The sequence below is a fragment of the Pongo abelii genome, chromosome 7 (assembly GCF_028885655.2).
Source record: "Pongo abelii isolate AG06213 chromosome 7, NHGRI_mPonAbe1-v2.0_pri, whole genome shotgun sequence".
NCBI classification, from domain to species: domain Eukaryota; kingdom Metazoa; phylum Chordata; class Mammalia; order Primates; family Hominidae; genus Pongo; species Pongo abelii.
In genome coordinates, this window is record NC_071992.2 from 126,037,256 (window position 1) to 126,057,763 (window position 20,508).

At 38.4% G+C, this 20,508-nt stretch overlaps 1 protein-coding gene across 2 annotated transcripts; it reads right to left on the reverse strand.

Moving 5' to 3' along the window:
* Window positions 1-8,862: 8,862 nt before the first annotated feature.
* Window positions 8,863-19,028, reverse strand: KCNV1 (potassium voltage-gated channel modifier subfamily V member 1). 2 transcript variants are annotated; one of them, XM_009244035.4, is made up of 4 exons: window positions 18,876-19,028; window positions 17,192-18,462; window positions 15,518-16,047; window positions 8,863-11,858 (listed from the first exon to the last, which is right to left on the reverse strand). In XM_009244035.4, the coding sequence occupies exons 2-4, from the start codon at window positions 17,650-17,652 to the stop codon at window positions 11,347-11,349; spliced, it is 1,503 nt and encodes a 500-aa protein (XP_009242310.2). In that variant the 5' UTR covers window positions 17,653-18,462; window positions 18,876-19,028; the 3' UTR covers window positions 8,863-11,346.
* Between the last annotated feature and the right edge of the window lie 1,480 nt (window positions 19,029-20,508).

Here is a 20,508-nt window from a genome sequence, read left to right on the forward strand (position 1 = left end):
GCTTTGAGCACATCCCCTGCATGTCCCTTTCCAAATCCCTTCACAAACTTACTACAATACTTTTTGCAATGTGTTCAGTTTTTGCTTAGAAGTTGTGAGGTGCAAATTGATATCTTCTATTGTATGCTATGCTATACTATGCTATGCTATACAGCCTATTCCATCCCATCTTATCCCATTCTATGCTATTCTGTTCTATTCTACCCATTCCATTTTATTTCAGCTCCCTTTTTTAAAAGCAGTAGTCACAACTCAAATATATTTTATAGCCCATTAATTCCTTTTGATTTGCAGCTTTAAAAATAGCATGCTGTGTATGCTAAAATAATTCAAGCTGTTTCCAAATCTTGGAGTAAGAGCCATGTAATTACTTCTAATAGAAACTTTTCTTTATTATTCAAATAACACAGAATTATACCTTTACTATACAGGTATCAAAACAGCTTCAGTGTTTGTTTTATAAAAATTACTTTTATATGACTCCAATATGTATGATTGCTTCATTTCATTATACATTCTTTGATCTACAAAATTTTTCTTCAAAATTTAAAAGAAGATAGAAAAAGACTGTTATTATACTGTCTTTGCCAGTTCTAATATGAATTGGACACATTATGCCACAATTCTTTTTTTTCTAGGTCATGTATTATCTTATTCATATCTGTACCAATTAACTAGCCCCTCTCTTTGAACATGTACAATGTTCTTAAAAGGGTGTCATATAAAATTAAAAGAAAAAGTCTTGCTCTGTGCTCTGAAGAACAGTTCTGGAAAATAAACGTCAGCAATATGTGAGAAATGATTTTTCTAACTGAATTATAAGATACACTTGCTGAAAGTTCTCTGAAGATTTATTTACAATATAAGATAGATGCTTAGTGAAGCGATAGGACCTATTTGTCCATGGATTGCAGATTTTGAAATCAAACAAATTGGATTATTTAGCTTATTTCTTTAGCATATTTAATTAGCCTGTGTAAAAAATACTATAGGATATTTTATTGAAAAGGGAGAGTTGAGGCATACTAAATGAAAAGGATTTGTTAAATATCTTTTGATAATACATTTATTAAAATTATTATCACAAAATTAGATATTCTATCATTAAAATTATATAACAAATTGTACTGTTAGAGGTTTTTTTCAGGGAGTAGTTGCTTTCTTTGGTTAAAATCTTAAAGAAAACTAACTAAATAAATAATAAAGCTTGTATGATGAAAGAAGCTATAAGCTCAGCTAACAGTGGAAGAATTATTTTATTTTTACATTTTTCATTCATTTTTTTTCTTTTCCTGACAGCTTGTGGTCAGAGTTGTACTATTGTTTGTAAATTTTTTTTTTAATTTTAGAAGCAAGACTTGTTGAAATAAATTTTCTACGAAGTATAGTTTCCATGGCAACTATAACTGTCTTTTATTTTCACATGTACCATTTAGAATTAGTTGACAATAATTATAGACCACTTAAACTAAAACATTTTCTGTAGAGCAGAGACATGTATAAAGACAGGGTTTCAGAAAAATAGTTCTGGTTTAAAGAAACTTAAATTACTTGTTAAGAAAGACTTGATTTTCTTACTTAGGTAGATGACTGAAATTCTATCTAAATATCCAGTGTGAAGTTTGAGATGACTATTGAGATATGTCAAGGGACATTTTCCCTACTATAATTTTAAAATTCCATTTGTTACCAAAACTTTTAATTTCTCTTGTGCTGGGTATGTTTACATGCACATTCCTGACTTCTCAAACCTTCTTTAGTTCAATTACTACTTCTTTGGAAACAATTTGGGTATTGGGCAACAGAAAATGTAGAAAGTATGTGCATTAAAATTAACTTTTTTATTTACCAAAACTCTTAGACCATAGTTTTCTAAAGAAGGTAAAGCAAGGTTTCATATAATTGGAAGAACTGCCAATGAACTTGAGAAGGAAATCCATAAGTTAATTAATTAAGTTGCATCATGCTATTGAAAGTGAATATATTTATTTATCTCAATGGCCTTACAGAAATTAATTTGTAAACATGAAATTGTTTTTCAGTCATTGGATTATTACTAGTGTCCATTAAACAGTATTTCTCTGGGTGAGATGTTACCAGTTTAGAAAAGAAAAAAAATGAGATTTAGATGGTTGTAAGATCTCCCCCTGAAATACCTTTACTCATGCCATTTCTTTGTTCAATAATAACAGTAAATAGCATGACAATGACAATCTTGTGCAGGAAAACTATGCTGTGCTTTAGTACACAATAAAAAGTGTGTTCTAGCATGTAAAATTATTCTCTGAGGTTAATATAGGCAGGCTAAAATTTTCTTTATAACTTTTTTAGGATGCTGGGGTATAGTGGAAGCAATTATGTGCTTTGATGGGGTACTGTGGACAGTGGAAGAAGGAGAAAACGACCACAAGCTGCTGTCCAGAGACTAACTGCAACAATGAGGGCTCTAGTTTATTTCACAAGCTCTTTTACTAAGCTTCCTCTCAGAAGAGGCCACGGGGTTCATGGTGGGGCTACTTCTGAACCTGCATTAGCTCTATGGATTACCTGTGGTGGCAATAAAAAGGTACTTTTCATATCTCCTGCTGAATGAAGTATAATTGACTGACAGCCTGAGCTGTAGACCTTTTGGAGTATTAATGTAGAGGCATACCTCATTTTATTGCACTTTGCTTTATTGAGCTTCACATATATGTCAATAGCATGTGATCACATCAGGTCTCTGTGTCCAATTTTGGTAACTCTCACGATATTTCCATTTTTAAAATTATTATTATATCTAATACAGTGATCTCTGATAAGTGACCTTTGATGTTATTATTGTAATTGTTTTGAGGCTCCACAGACCTCATCCACATAAGATGGCAAACTTAATAAATGTGTGCATTCTGACTGCTCCACTGACTAGCCGTTCTTCCTCTCCTTAGGCTGAGGAAATGACAATATTAAAATTAGGCCAATTAATAACCCTAAAAGGACCTCTCTAAGTGTTCATCTCTCACTCTAAGTCAAAAGCTAGAGATGATTAAGCTTAATGAAGAAGGCATGTTAAAAGCTGTGATAGGCCAATTGCTGGCCTTGCATGCCAAAAAGTTAGCCAGTTGTGAACATAAAGAAAAAAACTATTGAAGGAAATTAAAAATTATATCCCTGTGAACACACACATGATAAGAAAGTTAAACAGCCTATTGATGATATGGAGAAAGTTTTAGTGGTCTAGGTAAATCAAACCAGCCACAACATTCCCTTAAGCCAGAGCCTAATCCAGTGCAAGGCTCTCCCTCTTTTCAATTCTATGAAGGCTGAGAAAGGTGAGGAAGCTGCAGAAGAAGAATTTGAAGCTAACAAAGTTTGGCTGATGAGGCTTAAGGAAAAAAACTGTCTCCAGAAACTTTAAAAACTTTAATATAAAAGTTCAAGGTGAAGCATCAAGTGCTGATATAGAAGCTGCAATAATTATCTAGAAGGTCTAGCGAAGATAATTGATGAAAGTAGCTACACTAAACAATAGGTTTTCAACATATATGAAATAGGCATGCATTGGAAAAAGATGCTATCTAGGACTTTCATAGCTAAAGAGGATAAATTAATGCCTGCCTTCAAAGCTTCAAAAAACAGGCTATCTTTTTAGAAGTGAATGTAGCTGATGATCTTCAGTTGAAGCCAGTACATATTTACCATATGAAAAATTGTAGGGCCCTTAAGAATTACGCTGTATTTATTCTTGCCATGCTTTATAAGTGAAACAAAAAAGCCTGGATGACAACATGTCTGCTTGTAGCATGGCTTACTGAGTATTTTAAGCCCACTGTTGAGACCCATTGCTCAGGAAAAAAAAAAATCCTTTCAAAATATTATTTCTCATTAACAATGCATCTAGTCGCCCAAGAACTCTGCTGGAGATGTACAAGGAGTTTAATGTTGTTTTTATTCCTGCTAACACAACACTCATTCTATATCCCATGGATGAAGGAGTAATTTTAACTTTCAAGTCTTATTACTTTAGAAATACATTTTATAAGAGTATAGCTGTTATAGTGATTCCTCTAATGGGTCTGAGCAAAGTAATTTGAAAACCTAGAAAAAATTCACAACTTTAGATGCCACTAAGAACATCTGTGATTCATAGAAGGAGGCCAAACTATCAATTTTGATGGGAGACTGGAAGAAGTTGATTCAAAACCTAATAGATGACTTTAAGGGGTTCAAGACGTTAGTGGAGGAACTAACTGCAGATGGGGTGGAAATAGCTAGAGAATTCAAATTAGAAGTGATATCTGAAGATGTGACTGAGTTGCTGCAATCTCATGACACAGCTTGAATGAATGAGGAGTTGCTTCTAATGGATGAGCAGCAAGAAAGTGGTTTCTTGAGATGTAAGTTACTGTTGGCAAAGACGCTGTGAATATTGTTGAAATGACAACAAATGATTCAGAATATTACAAAGATATAGGATAAAGCAGCAGGAGGGTTTGAGAGGATTGACTCCAATTTTGAAAGAAGATCTACTGTGGGTAAAATGCTATCACACAGTATTTCATGCTATGTAGGATTCTTTGTGAAAGACAATGTAAATTATCGATGTACATACTTCATTGTTGTCTTATTTAAGGAAATAGCCACAGCCACCCCAAGCTTCAGTAGCCACCACCCTAATTAGTCAGCAGCCATCAATATTAAAGCAAGAACTTCTATCAGTAAAAAGATTTCAACTTGCTGAGGTTCAGATGATTATTAGCATTTCTTAGCAATAAAGTATTTTTAAATTGTTAATACATTGTTTTTTAGACCTAATGCTATTGCACACTTAATATGCTATAATATAGTGTAAACACAATTATATATGCAATGGAAAATCAAAACAATTTGTGTGACTCACTTTATTGTGATAATCACTTTATTGTGGGTGGTCTGGAAATTAACCTGTAATATCTCCAAGATATGCCAATAGTCCCATTTCTAAAAAAAAGTAGGACTCCTTAGTGGGCTACTTTTTCTCAAGTATTCTCCATCAGACTGGCTGAAGTTTCTTAGGAATGGCATGTAATCAGTGCTTTTTTTCTCCCCCAATTGTCCTCCTTCTCCCTCTTCTTCATAGCTGTCAGACCTGCATCATGGTCTGAAGATTCTTCCCACCTTCTCTAGATTCCTTCTCTTTATTATTCATAAGCATTTTTCCCCACGTAAATATCTTGCACATAATCAATATTGTAAAAATCACCTGTCTTGGCATCTGCTTCTCAGAGGACTTGAACTTAGAGTTTGGGGAAAAGATAAATAATTTGATATTGGATGTGCAAATTGCGAGATGTTTATTAGACATCTTTTGAATAGGCAGTTAGTTCACAAATCTGGAAATACAATAAGTGAGAGGAAAGTTCTAATCTGGATGTAGGAATTTGGGAATTGACCAAGAATCAATGATACGTAAGCCATGAAATCAGATGATTTTTGTCAAGGGAGCAGAATAAATGAAGCAAGGAAGAGGACGGATGATTAAGCTCTGATTTATGACCTCAATTAGAAAAGATGACTGAACAGTGAAGTGGAGATTAAATTAGGAAGGCATGAAGGGCTGGAAGTCAAGTAAAGGAAGTGTTTTAAGGAAGAATCTGTAATTAATCTTGCAAAATGCTGTTGATGAATCTGGCAATATGAGTTCTAAGAAATGATTGGATTTGGCAATGATGGACTCACTGCTGACCTTAAGGAAAAGTTTTACAGGAGTTGTAGGGGTGGTAGACTTATGTGAATTTTCCAAAAAGAATGAGAAGATAAACAGTGAATATACAAAGGGAGAGAGTGAGTATGGATACTGCTGTCAAAGAGTTTTGCCATAAAAAAGAGAAGAGAATTCGATGTTTTCTAGAGGATGAAATAGATTCAAGGGATTTTGACGGCTTGTTTTTTTTTTTTTTAATTTTAAGATGGGAAAAAATCATGTTTGTGTGCTGACAGGAAGTAGGAAGCGGAAAATTTGATAATATAGTAAGAAGAGGGAAAAAGCTCTCTGTAGCAGCGTCCTGGAGTCAGAGATAAAGTGTGGATGGACGATCCAACCCTCGTAAAGTGAGGAAAGGCAGAGTTAATAGGCACAGATGGAGGTAGGTGGATAAATGTGGGTGATGACTCTTTTTTAAAAAATCTCTTCTGATTCTATTTTCTCAGTAAAAGCGGAATCCAAGGGAGGTGTTAGAGGTTTTTACTTGTCTCCGGAGAGTGAATGGACTCAGGAATTGCCGTATGAGATTGCCTGGAAGCTTTAAGAACCCATTTGGGGTTGTAGGCATGAATGTAAAGTGAAAGTAGGCTGCAGGCATTGTGTTTTTCTCTGTAGGGTATGATCTGCTCTACAAAGGCAGGCACAAGAAGGCATTGGATTGAATTTAATTAGGGTCAGGGTATTGCCAATTTAATACCAGGAAGGAAGAGAGGGGCACTAGAGTTGAAAGGGCAAGCAAGGGAGTGATTATAATATAACATAATATAATATAATATAATATAAGCACAGTGAGAACATAAGGATGGTGAGTATCCAGGTTTTCCTATCATCCCTAAAAATGTACCATGTAGGCAACTGCTTGTTGATGAGTAAAGCTCTCCCTGTGTGACATTTGTCTTCCTTATATTAGTATGGCTTGGAGAGAGTTCTGGGGTGGTGATGCTTTGCAAAGAAAAATCATGAAGGAAATCATCAGAACACATCCTTTGCCTGCTGTCCAATATCTTGTTGGATCTGAACTGAAGGATTCATAAGACGGTTATTAATGGCTAATATTTCAAAAGAAGAGACTTTTCTTGTTAACATAATGTATCAATAAAAATATTTCTCAAAGTAGTAAGCTTATCCAATGACAATGTTTTGCTTAGATAAATTGGATCAGCATATATATTTTCTGCAACAGCTAATCAAAATATTTCAATAAGCATAAGAATTCCACATTAAAACACAGAACTGAGATTCCTACCTCAGTTATTTGTGCATCTAATCCATTATAGTTGATACTACTTTGCATTAAAATGATAAATGCAACAATTTCTTGTATGTTATAGAAATAATATATACATAAAATAAAATATGAATATGTCACTCTTAATAGAGATACCTCAGTAATTTCTTAAAATTGCTTTTTTAGGTACTTAAGCATTGCCTATATGCATTTAAATGTCTGAAAGTAGTGTTTTCTAACAGGCAAAGATTTCATGATGAAGACACAAAAGATGGTTGCAATAAAAGCAAAAATTGACAAATGGGATCTAATTAAACTCTAGAGCTTTGTCAGAGCAAAGGAACCTATCAACAGAGTGAACAGACAACCTACAGATTGGGGGAAAGTATTTGCAAACTATACATCTACAAAAGTCTAATATTCCAGCATCTATAAGAAACTTAAACAAATTTACAAGAAAAAAATAATCCCATTAAAAAGTGGGCAAAGGATATGAACAGACACTTTTCAAAAGAAAACATACATGCAGCCAACAATGATATGAAAAAAAGCCTCAATATCACTGATCATTAGAGAAATGCAAATCAAAATCACAATGAGATACCATCTCACACTAGTCAGAATGGCTATTATGAAAAAGTAAAAAAAAAAAAACAAACAGATGCTGGCAAAGTTGTGGAGCAATTGGAACGCATATACACTGTTACTGGGAGTGTAAATTAGTTCAACCATGTGAGAGTGTGGCAATTCCTCAAAGAACTAAAAACAGAAATACCATTGGATCCAGCAACCCCATTAATGGGTATATACCCAAGGAATATAAATTGTTTTATTATAAAGATACATGCACACGTATGTTCATTGCAGCATTATTCACAGTAGCAAAGACATGGAATAAACCTAAATGCCCATCAACTGTAGACTGGATAAAGAAAATATATGTATACACCATGAAGTACTATCCAGCCATATGAAAGAATGAGATCATGTCATTTGCAGGGACATGGATGGAGCTGGAGGCTATTATCCTTAGCAAACTAATGCAGGAAGAGAAAACCAAATACCACATGTTCTCACTTATAAGTGGGAGCTAAATGATGAGAACACATGAACACATACAGGGAAACAACACACATTGGGGCCTATCAGAGGGTGCTGGGTAGGAGGAGGGAGAGATTAAGGAAAAATAACTAACTGGTACTAGGTTTAATACCTGGGTGATGAAATAATCCGTGCAAAAAAACTTTCATGACACAAGTTTACCTGTATAACAAACCCGCACATGTATCCCTGAACTTAAAATAACAGTTAAATTAACAAAGAAAGTGGCTAGCACGGTGAAACCCCGTCTCTACTAAAAATACAAAAAATTAGCCAGGCGTGGTGGCGGGCCCCTGTAGTCCCAGCTACTCGGGAGGTTGACGCAGGAGAATGGTGTGAACCCAAGAGGCGGAGCTTGCAGTGAGCCCAGATCGCGCCACTGGCACTCCAGGCTGGGCGACAGACCGAGACTCCGTCTCAAAAAACCAAACCAAAACAAAACAAAGAAAGTAGTGTTCTCTAAATAGCTTAGAGAAAGACAATAATTCAATTATTTTATATTTTAAAAAATTAAAGATTGTTTTATAACAATAATTCTTAGATGTTTAAAAAGTGTTTACTGTTTTAAAATAATGGGATATAAAATTGGCAGAGTTCCTGCCTTGATTTTTTTACTTAAATGAAATTTGGTTTGCTTATATATACATTCATTGAATAAATAAACTGATATTTTATTTAACAGCAAAATTGAGTAAGCAATGATATTTTAAAACTTCTTTCTGAATACCTACATCTTGACAACATTTATATAGCTAACAGCACATTTGTAGAGAAGATGTTTAGGATCCTCTATGATAAAAACATACATACATATGTATACACATAGTTTTTAATTTTTTTTATTTTCCAACTACTATTTACTCTAAAGGTAATATATTTTTAATCTAATAATGACTATAAGGTGTCACCACAGCCTTTTCTTAAAAGCACCATTCCACCTTTGAGAATAAGCTGATATTTTACTTAAGGCATATTGAACTTCTCCATGCACAAGAAGTTGGCTTGCCTGCCTAAAAAATAAATTTCTATGCAGAGCTTGTGTGGGAAGAATGAAATCTGCAATTTGACTTTTAGGAGTGTCGTTTTCAGGGTCAGGCAGATTGGTATTCAGCGCTGGCTCTGCCGTCTATAGCCTGTGTGAATTTAGGCAAGTTTATACCTTTTAATGTTTCAGTTTCGCTGTCTTTCCCTCACACACTTTTGAACAGATATTAATTACAAGAAAACAGGACCTAGTCTTGTTTAAGAAAGACTCCCTAGTCCCCGACACACCAAAGATTCTTAATAAATATTTGTTGAGTTAATAAATATATAAAATATGTATTTTGAAGAGTATAAGAATAGTAATTATATAATAGGGATATTTTGAGGATAAAATGGCATAATACATGATGAATACAGAGCATAGTCCTGGATCAGAGTAACTATTCTTATTAGGGAAAGTTCTAGAAAAGCTGGAGTAAGTTTACCTTCTGTGTCTAACTTCTACTTTCCCTTCAGATTGTGGAAGGGATTTATACTATGACTAGTGGCCCTGTGCCACAATCTAGCACCCATGTATGTGTGTAAGAAGTAAAATATTTATCTTACTAATATTCGTATCTCCTGAACCTTTTATAATATTTAGGAGAAGTGGAAACAAGTTAAATGAATTAAAGTACTTTAGCACACAATCTAAAACTCATGCCATCAGTGAAAATGTTTTCAGAGCTTAACCATGCATACCAGAAAACAGGAGGTAGTACATGCGATATTTCATTGATTTTAAGGTGCTTATTTTAAATTTTTACATATCTGAAATCCGGATGCATTTTACAGTTAATGGCATCTTACAATTGACTGGCATCTTTCTTTCTTGGTAGTGCATAGCGTAATAGGATTTCTTAAATAGAGTTTATGAAATACGTTATAGGTATATATTAAAGCAGTCCTCAATGTTTATTTCTTATCACCATTCACCCCTGGAAAAGAGCCTTCTAGGCTTTTTTCCCTAACATCTCACCCCCATGAAATATTAATACCACAGATATACTCAATATGCTTATCTGTGTTTTGTAAATGAAGTGATAAGATTTTTTTTCCTCAAGAACCAATTTTCTTCCCCTTGGGGGCTCTATTATATTGGAAATGTAGGTATTAAAGTGATGCATTCCTTGTTATTCTTAGGTTGTAGAATCTTGTTTACTAAAATAATGGGAATCATGAGCTAGTTCTTAGCTTTAGAGGTTTTGGCTTTAATTATATAATATAATGTCTAGGAATTGTGTTATGATAATGAATGTCAAAATGCCTGCAAAGTTTGAACATTTGCTATTTACCCCAACAATCAGAAAGCTATCCATAGTATTTTTCTTTTAACAAGTAAAAGATCTTCAAGTTCATCCAGTGATATCATTTAACATGTATTCCCCATTTTATGAAATAAGATTATTTAATAATTTCAGTGTAGAAATTTAGGATGTTCACTACCTCACTTTTACATATTCATTACTTTAAAGCCATAACGTGAACAATACATCCATAAAGAGACATTTAAAGACCATCTGATATTCATGAAATACTAAGAAATATGCTGTTTTATGCTCCACATATTACACTCAGTTGGGAGAATGAAGATGTGCAATTGTTGAAGTCTTTGTGTAGACTCATGTACTGCAATCTAAGCAGTTTTGGGATTCCCACCTCTTATAGTAATAATGGGATACAGAGATCAGTTCATTTGTGACCAGCGGTTTACATGAAAAAGAAGATAGGGATACAATCTCTGCCCATCAAATAAGCGTTTTCTCTTGTAAAGCTAAGTATTATATTCAATAGCTTTAACTGATAGAGAAACGAGTAATTTATGTACTTGGATAATATCTTTAAATAGCAAAGTTGTTCAATATGTTCTTAAATATTTATTTATCTTTCTCTGGGCTATGCAGTTTACCTTCCATTTTTAAAAAATTAGTGGTGCAAAAACTTCTAATATTAGTGATACATAAAATCTTTAACTTTTTTGTATGTATTGCAATAACATTATTTTATATTTGACAATTCAAACATGTTTATATTGGCCCAGTTGTGTTTGGTTGTGTTAATTGGCTATTTTGGACACTCAAATATGTCAGAACACTGTGCAGTTGTTATAGGTGATGTGAAATGTTCTATAGACGAAGCCATGTATCAGCAAAAATTAATTAAGATGAGCAGTACTCTGAGGAGACTCATCATCAGAATACAGAAATCCACATCACTGCTTTATCATTTTAGTTAATTGTACATAGCTTTTGTAAATAAATTGAAAATTAATTCAAAACCAGAAATCATCTCCCCCGCTGCTCCTAGTACTTGCTCTTTCTCTGCCTTTCAGTCGCAGCATCTCCATGATACTCCGGGCATAGACATCTCTCAAGTTAACACTGATATATGAGTCAGTGGCTATATTCTTGGTAAGCTTCTTTAGGGCTTCACGCTGTCTAACAGCTGCTTCCTTGAGTTTCAAGGTGAAGTAGCAAGCAGAGAAGCGATCGTTAATAATAGCAATAGGCAAGGCCAAGACAAGAATTCCCGATAATATACACATGAAGGCCACGATTTTGCCTGTGGTGGTGTCTGGTCTAATGTCCCCATATCCCACAGTAGTCATAGAGGTGGTGGCCCACCACCATGCACAAGGGACACTTGTGAAGGTTGTGTCAGGAATGCTTTGCTCAGCAAAGTATTCTACAGTTGAAAATATAGAGATTCCCACGGATAGAAATAGGAGCAGTAGGCCGACTTCTTCGTAACACTGGGTGATTGTCATCCCAAGGGAGCGTAATCCTGCAATAGAACAAATGCTGTCAGTCATTGGCATCCCTCTTCTCTCTCTTCCTTCCCTCCCCTACCCTCTGTCTCCTTGCTCTGCCACCCACAAACTGCACTGCACACTTAAATGTCCCCAGCACTGGGCAATGTTCTGGGGATACAAAGTTGATTAAATCATAATCCTTGTGCTCAGGAAGTTCACAGTCTAGTTGATGGGGCCAGGTTGAGAAGGCTAGAGAGAAATATAATTAGATTCATTAATTCACCTATAGAATTATTGAACTTCTACTATTAAAAAGAAGGCGAGAGGTAAGACTGAAGACAGGCAGGGGTGGTATGATAGGAGTTTTGTACTTCAGTCTGTACAGTAAGAGGCCTTTGCGGTGTTGCATGTGGAGGGCATATTTGGTCACACCTGCATTTCAATGCATCATTTTAGCACTTGTTTCAAATGCCAATTTTATGTTGTCTTGTATTTTATGTGTCTGTTTTTCTCACCCTCCTTGTAAAGTTTAACACAATCAGGAACCTGATTACCAGAAAGCCAGAAAAAGTAAACAGTGGGCACCATAGCAACAAAGTGAAGCAGCAGAAGCAAGTTAGGCATTGGTGATAAAATTGACATGAGAACATCACATGTATATTCAGGGGACATTCTCAGCGGTATGTCAGGAGGAGGTCTGAACTCCCAAGACACCCACTGAAACCCTAGTCCTTAATACCAAAGCTGTAGGAAATTATCTCCCTTGAGTACATAAAATTTCTGCTTTCCTATAATAACATAGACCTGAATACAGAATATTCCTCCATTGCAAAAAGGTGTGGGAAATGGAACCACTAGAGAATTTACTCTTTATGAAGCATTGGCTGCTTTTCCATTCCTAGATCTGAGGATTTATTAAACCCCAGGGAGACAGAACCACGATAGTCCAATTCCATCTCTGAAGACACTAGGCCTAAGGGGAGTAAGAGCCCATTATGGGCCAGGCGCGGTGGCTCACGCCTATAATCCCAGCACTTTGGGAGGCCGAGGCAGGGAGATCATGAGGTCAGGAGTTTGAGACCAGCCTGGCCAACATGGTGAAACCCTATCTCTACTAAAAATACCAAAATCAGCCCAGCGTGGTGGTGCGTGCCTGTAATCCTAGTTACTCGGGAGGCTGAGGCAGGAGAATAACTTGAACCTGGGAGGCGAAGGTTGCGGTGAGCCAAGATCACGCCATTGCAATCTAGCCTGGGCAATAGAATGAGACTCTGTCTCAAAAAAAGAAAAAAAAAAAAAGAAAGAAAGAAAGGCCCATTATGGAACCAGGCTTTGAATGAACCATAAGATTTATTCCCTAATACTAGAGAGGTGGTTATTAAAGTTTGTCCACATTTTGAAATTATATCAACATGATGTCAAAATCATATTGCCCCAGAAGTCCAAAACAATACCTCTTAGAATCATTTTTTGTTTTTATTCACTCACTAGAGACTATTTCAAATGCATTAGCATACTAATCATACCCTTAGGATTTTGAATTTTGCTCTTCAAATTTTGAGATATTCTTGAATTATTAACCAGCTATTTTTAAAGATCATTGAGTATTTTGAAGTTTAACTTCAAAAGAATATCTTTCAGAATACCTTTATAATACCTTTACTTTTATAAAAAACTGGTCTTGATGTGTCTACATGGAATTATGTTCCTTAAATAAATTCACAACATATGAGGAGATGCATAGCATTTGTCTGGGAACACTGTTTTAGTTTAAAGGCAAAATGTTCAAAATAATTTTGTAAACGAAAACAAAGTGGGTGGAATTTCTAGCATGTTATCTCTATTAACTCAGAGAATCCTCAAAAGAAAGGATATAAGAGGGACATGGTAATTGTTATGCCATTTTACAGATGAGGAGGCTGAGGCATAAAGAGATAGCTTATCTAGTAGAAAGCTACAGAGCCAGGATTTAAACCTAGTTGTCTGGCCAAAAACCCATTATCCTATAACGCCTCTCAATTTGAATTTATAATTAATACATGGGGAAATAGGTCATCTATGTTTACATTTTAATAAATGTAGTGTTGAGGCAAAATTGTCAAATATGCAAGTCATATATTTTTTAATAATTAAGGGTTTACTAAAACTTTATACTTGTTTTAGAATGGAGAAAATCTTTGAAGAGGTGACATTGTGGAAATTACTGTTATTGTCCTTTTCCTTTCTTTTGGAAAAAAATGTAGTTTTTACTGGGTGTTTTTAAATTGAGTCTTGTGAAGAGTTTATAAATACTTGAAGAAAGCATCCCATTATCTGTGTCAGAAAACAAAGAGTGGTACTTGTAAAAGTTGTTGGAAACCCCATTATCAAATTCCTGGTATGTGAGACTAGCTAGGAAAATACACTACCAAAATTATATTATAATAAGTTCTAATTGTCAGAGAAATGTTGAAGAAAAACATATCAGAAGTTAATTTCACCCAACATTTATAGGAAGGACAACTACCATCAACCTTTTTTAGGTGGTCAGTCAAGGCACATATCTAGGGAAATAAAATAAGGATAGTGATCTCTAGCCAACTTGTTTGTGCTAATATGTATTTGTATCAACATATATAAAATTAATATGGCATCATACTCCAGTGTTTCTCAAGGTTTGGTCCAAGAACCACCTACATCAAAGTCATTGGTGAACTTATTATTTATAAAATGTGCCCTCCTAGACCCGATCTCAAGCTTTCTGGGGGTTGGAGCCAGAAGCTGTATTTCAACAAGCTTGCCTGGGGATTCTTATTTTCTTTAAGGTATGTCATAAGGAAACTCATATACTCCACAATATCTGACAGCTGTAGGGCCAGCCACTGATAACTACTGCTGTTGGGGATGCAAGAATCATTTTTAATCAGTTCCTGTGATTTTCACTGATATTGATTATAATTTTCACATATCTTATGTGTTTGTGTGTGTGTTATATGGAGACTTTTCTAGGAAAATATTAATTAGATTTTCAAAGGCTCTATGACACACAAAAAACTAAGGGATTTCTGTATTACCCTCTCTCATGCATCCCAGGTTAGGGACACGAAAACCTTCAGATACTAGATAAAGCATTTAATTAGTTTATTTTGCTTTCTCCCAAAGCAAAATATTTTCATTGCTTCTTTGAAAATTTTGGAAAGGCCACCTGCACCTAGTCATTTCTCTTTCTGCATGGCCAAAGAAGGCTCTGAAGGGCTGACTTTCTCTTCTGCCAAGGAGCATATGTGGCAAGCACTTCTCGGATACTGAAGAGAAATTGGCTTATGTCCCTATATATCATATATAATTTATGTGTATCTTTTTATGTGTCATTTATGCCTGTTTTGTCTAGAATCTTGAAGAGGCAGAGTGCCTTTAATTTTTGTATATCTTCTGGGCAATGGTTTCAAATAAACTGAGGTTAGCAAATGGTCAAATTGTCTCTCAACATTTCTCTTATGGAGAGGAGGTATGTGAGAGCTCACTTCTCTATATCTGTGATAGCAACTTCAAGGTTTTGCTTCCCAATATCTCCTTAGAGGTCATAATCAGGTAAAGTATGGGAGTTGGTAATTTTGAATATCAGTTCAGCGTTACTTTCCTTGTGCTGTGGTCAAATAACAAATGCTTACATGCAATGGCAAATTAAAAGGCATCAATGAAATCTGAATACCTGTGGAATGTCTGCCCAGCTTTAGCATGCGCAGAGCCCTGAGCAGCCTCAACACCTGGACAATGCGCCCCACGTTCTCCAGCTCCTGCGTGGTCTGGCTCCCACTTAGGCTCTCTACCAGAAGAGTGATGTAGAAGGGCAAGATGGCAAGGAGGTCTATGATGTTTGGCACCTTTCTTAGGAAGTGACACCTGTCCCGCACACACAGGAAGCGGAGGACAAACTCCCCAGTGAACCAGCTAATGCACACATACTCCAGGATTTCCAGCAGCTGCAGGTCCAGCCAGCTTAACTCAGCTGACATCAGGGCCATGTTAATGATGGACACCACCACGAAGATAATGGAGATAACGCCAAAGATACGGGCAGCTGTGGAAGATCCAGGTTTCTCCAGGATATTCCAGAGCTTCTGGCGAACGGTGGGACAAGGTCCTTGGGAGAAGTCCTGTTCACTCTCATGTTGACTTTCCTGGTCTTCTGTGTCCTTCTTGAAGTCTAAAGTTTCACTCAGCTCTTTTCTTCTGAAGTATCTTTCAGAGAAAACAATTTGGCGATTAGTCTAACTTTATTAAAATACAGAAGTATAAGATAATTAAACATGGCAGGGAGGTCAGACTTTTTCATTCAAAAAAATGCAGAAAAATGTCTATTCATATTTTACTTAGATTGTGTCTTACTCACAGTATTCAGAATTTCTCCCTTAGGATAATGATTATTTTTCCTTTTTTTTTTTTTTTTTGAGACGGAGTCTTGCTCTGTCACCCAGGCTGGAGTGCAGCGGAGTGATCTCGGCTTACTGTAGCCTCCGCTTCCCAGGTTCAAGTGATTCTCCTGCCCCAGCCTCCTGAGTAGCTGGGATTACAGGTATGCGCCACCACCCCCGGGTAATTTTTGTATTTTTAGTAGAGACAGGGTTTCGCCATGTTGTCCGGGGTGGGGGGGGTCTCGAACTCTTGGCCTCAAGTGATCCACCCGCCTCGGCCTCCCAAAGTGCTGGGATTACAGGCGTGAGCCACCATGACCAGCCTGGATTATAATTTTTAAAATGACACTTTCTTGGTAGAAGTGTATACATAGTAAAGCTACTTTGGATTAATACATTTTATTACCCATTTTCTGGTAAGAAGAACAGATGTTTGGCAGATGGAACTTTTGTGTGTGTGTAAAGGAAATGTATTCATGAAGAAATGGCAGTAATAGCAAGGTAACCTCAGAGCTCCACAATCATTCAATCAAGGGACCAACCTTTTATCTTCTATATTTAAAACAAGTCTCCATTCAAGTTTTTCAAAGTCAGTGTTCTAGGTTTGATAAATGATAATGCTGCGTGCCAAATCTTTTATCCCTATGCGTGCATTTTTGGAGCATGGCTTTTCTGATTCATTTATTCAGTCACCAAATATTTATTGTGGGCCTGAAGTCCCTTGCCTTATACGTTAAATTAGCATACTCAAAAAAGGGAACAAAGAGATTCAAAAAGTTCTATTCAAAAGTTGGCATTGATGCTTTCCAGTCCCCTACCCCCAGCCCACCTGTCAGCCCAGAACTGGCCACACCTTATTGCTAGGCCTGGCTCCAGCAAAGCTTGTGTAAAGCCTCAAATCTACCTGTGCCTTCCTCTCTTTCTCTGCCGCGCCCGCCTCCCCGCCCAGCCGCCGCGTGCCTCCGGGGTACCTGTCCCTGCAGCAGGAATCGATGCTGAGCTCATCGATGCCCCAGTACTGGATCTCCTGCAGGAAGGAGAGCGCGCACAGCTGCTCCATGACATGCAGGCGGCCGGTGCGGTAGTAGTGCAGGACATATCGGAACGCCTGCGAGCTGCGGTCGAAGAAGTACTCGTTGTCCACGGGGTTGGCATCGTCGCAAAGCTCCAGAGGGCTGGGCACGGCGGCCAGGGCCCCGGGGCGGCGGTAGGAAGCCACCACCACGGCCAGCTTGCCAAGGCGCGTGTGCGGGAAGCAGGACAGCGCCTGCTGCGAGAGCACGAAGCGGCTGCCGCCCACGTTGACCGTGAAGCAGTCCCCGAGCGCCAAGGGCTCCCCTTCACCCTCGCTGCAGAAGACACTAGAGTCCAGGGAGGTCAGGGAGCCGCTGTCCAGCGGCGAGTCCAGCAGCGCTCTGCCGCTGGAAGGCATCTCTAACCCAGTCGCCGCGGCCTGAGGGCGCCACAAAGTTGGGGACACGCCGGAAGCTTTGGTCCCGCGAGGGCGGTGGCACGGCCCCTGGTGGCGGCCGGGATTCCCCGGGCTCCCGAAGGGGTTACCTCTCCCCGGCGCACTCTCTCCCCCCGCTATGCGCCTTCCTCCTCCTGCCGCTAGGGAGCCGCGAGTGCGCGGAAGCAGCGCACAAGCGGCAGAGAGAGGAGACTGGGAGCAAAGGAAGGGTCGCGCTAAGAGAAAGGATCAGGTGAGGTCCAAGCCCGACACAGTCCCTGTGCACACTGCCGGTCGCCCTGGCCCTTCCCAAACGTTGTCACCCCGCCTCCCAACTTCGCAATTGCGATTCCCAGCCCAGGAGGTGTACAGATTGAATGACTCGCTACTTGGTGGGTGGAGGGGTTGGGGAAGGGAGGAAGGAGGGAGATGTGGGGCGGAGGAGGAGGAAGAGGAGAGAAGATGACTCTTAGCTGAACGCAAGCAAGCAAGCAAGCAAGCAAGCAAGGGGGATGGCGAGACACTCCTGCCCGCAGGAGACCAAAACAAAAAGTTCAGAAAGCAAAGGAAGTGGTAACCGGGTCCCTTCCAACTTGAGAATTTATATTCCTCCCTTTTCTTTTACTGCTGCTTCATAGGCCTCCCCGGGGGTGTTCGCTGGGGGTGTGAGCAGGTGGGGGAGGGTTCTCTGGGTGAGGGGGCCGCACCATTTTCTCCCAATTCACTCTCATTCTAGTCTGATGATCACTGACGCTCCATTTTCTTCCGCCGTCTCCCTTAGGTTCTGACCTCCTGGTTGAGAAACAAGAATAATTAATGATGACTTTTTATTGAAGACCCAGTGGGTCACTGAGAACTAGGAGTGTCACTGTCAGCTCCTACCCCGTCGAGGGTCCACCCTTTTTTGAGGCACCCTTCCTTTTAGCCATTTCTGTCCCTACAAGTTTCGCGGAGAGCAGGTGTTCTGAGCACAGCGGAGCTCTCATTTTAGAAGGAAAGGCAAAAAGACAAGGAATAGAACAAGCGTGGGCTGGGGCAGGAATTTAAATAGTAACGACGGCCTCCCTCGGTAAAGGGAGAAGCCGAGGCCAGCGCCCAGGTGAGACTAGAAGTGTATCCACGGGGCCCCTGGAAGCTGCGCTCCAGCCAACCTGTTGGACTCGGGGCGAGGAGGTGGGGGCGGGAGGGAGGAGCAAGTGACTCACCTGCAGCTCCCGGCACATCTGGTCTGCGCACAACCGGCGCCGCAGGTAACGTACTCTTCCTTTGATCCTCTTGGTCTACACGTGAGGTCTGACTCGACCGGTCCAGGAGGGAAACTGTGTTCCAGCTGAGCTCTACCCAGCGCCTGCTGCCTTGCCTTGCCTCGCCTCCACCTCCCTCCGGGCTCCTGGCCCCTGGGCTTAGGCTAAGCGTGTCCGCCCCGCCCGCTCTAGCTCTGAGAGCCACTCGCCCAGTGCTTCCAGCACCAGCAGAGGGGAGTGGCAGGATCTAAGGGAGGGAGGTGAGATGGCGGGGCTTGGGGCGGGGGGGGGTAGTGAGGTGCCCAGTGACACTCAATATTATATTCATCCTGAATACACTTGCAGAATTACTGCATTTGATTCCCGTTTCCCTGGATCTGTGCTTTTGCAAATGCTCCAGAACAAAATTTCCAACTGGATCAGTGTGCAAAACTTGAGGTTAGGGCAGTTATATTAACTGCTTCATTTGGCATTGTTCAAGGTTTTCACATTTTCAGCAGGCATCTCAGAATCATGCATTTTTCAAGTCTTTGCCAGAGACAGTGAACCATACTCATCTTCGTTGTTTTCTAGTACGTATATATAGAATACATATTGGAAGCGTATATTATGGATACACTTACATATATAAGTATATATTAGAAAGCATACACACACACACATATTAGGTAGTATATATAAAGACATAAGCAGGCAGCCTGATATAGTAGAATAAGCTTTTTCATAGATTGGACAGAAACGTGACTGTTTAGTTCTAGCTTTGCCAACTGGCTGTGGGACGTCTAGCTATCATTTACTTCGAGGGTCTCAGTGCCTTCCTCAGTGAAATTTCAAGTTTTAACAAAAACACCCAACATTTAATGGGTGCTTACTTTATGCTAGGAAATTTGTAGGCTCTTTATTCATGCAGTACCTTATTTAATCATAATGACAACACTATGAGGTAGCATATATTCATTTTACAGAAAGGAAAAGTGAGGCACAGGGAAATTAAGTGATTTGCAAAGGGCCACACAGTTCAAATCAAACCCAGGACTACATGTCAGAGGCTGCCTTCATAAACAAAATGCTAGAAATGTTATTTTTTGTGGATAAATCAGTGTGATTGTTTTTATTTTCTTTGTTTGCAAGTTTCCAATGAAGGACAGGAGTTTAATGAGGTATTTTCATCACTCTTTCAACAAAAGTTTATTGAGCATTCACTATATACTGGCACTATTCAAGGTACTTGCAATATATCAATGAAGAATAGACAAGATCTCTGTTGTGGAGCTTATAGTAATCCTCTGAGAATAAATGGGGGACTTCAATAAACTTTTTTAAACTATAATATTTATAAGCATGGTTCTTTTGACAGCCATCCATTTGGTTAACTTCTCTCCGTAAAGAACTCTTCCATACAGTAAATATAGAGTTGCTAGAATTATCCCAGTCAATAGTTCATCATTCTGTATAGGTACTGTATTGTTATTGTTTTTTAATGTAGCAGAGCTTTCCCCTGCACAGCAAGAAAACTCCTCCAACATCTCAATTGTAGATTATATAGGTATTGAAAAAAAGCAAAAGGCCATAGTTCTGTTAAGGCTTATTCATA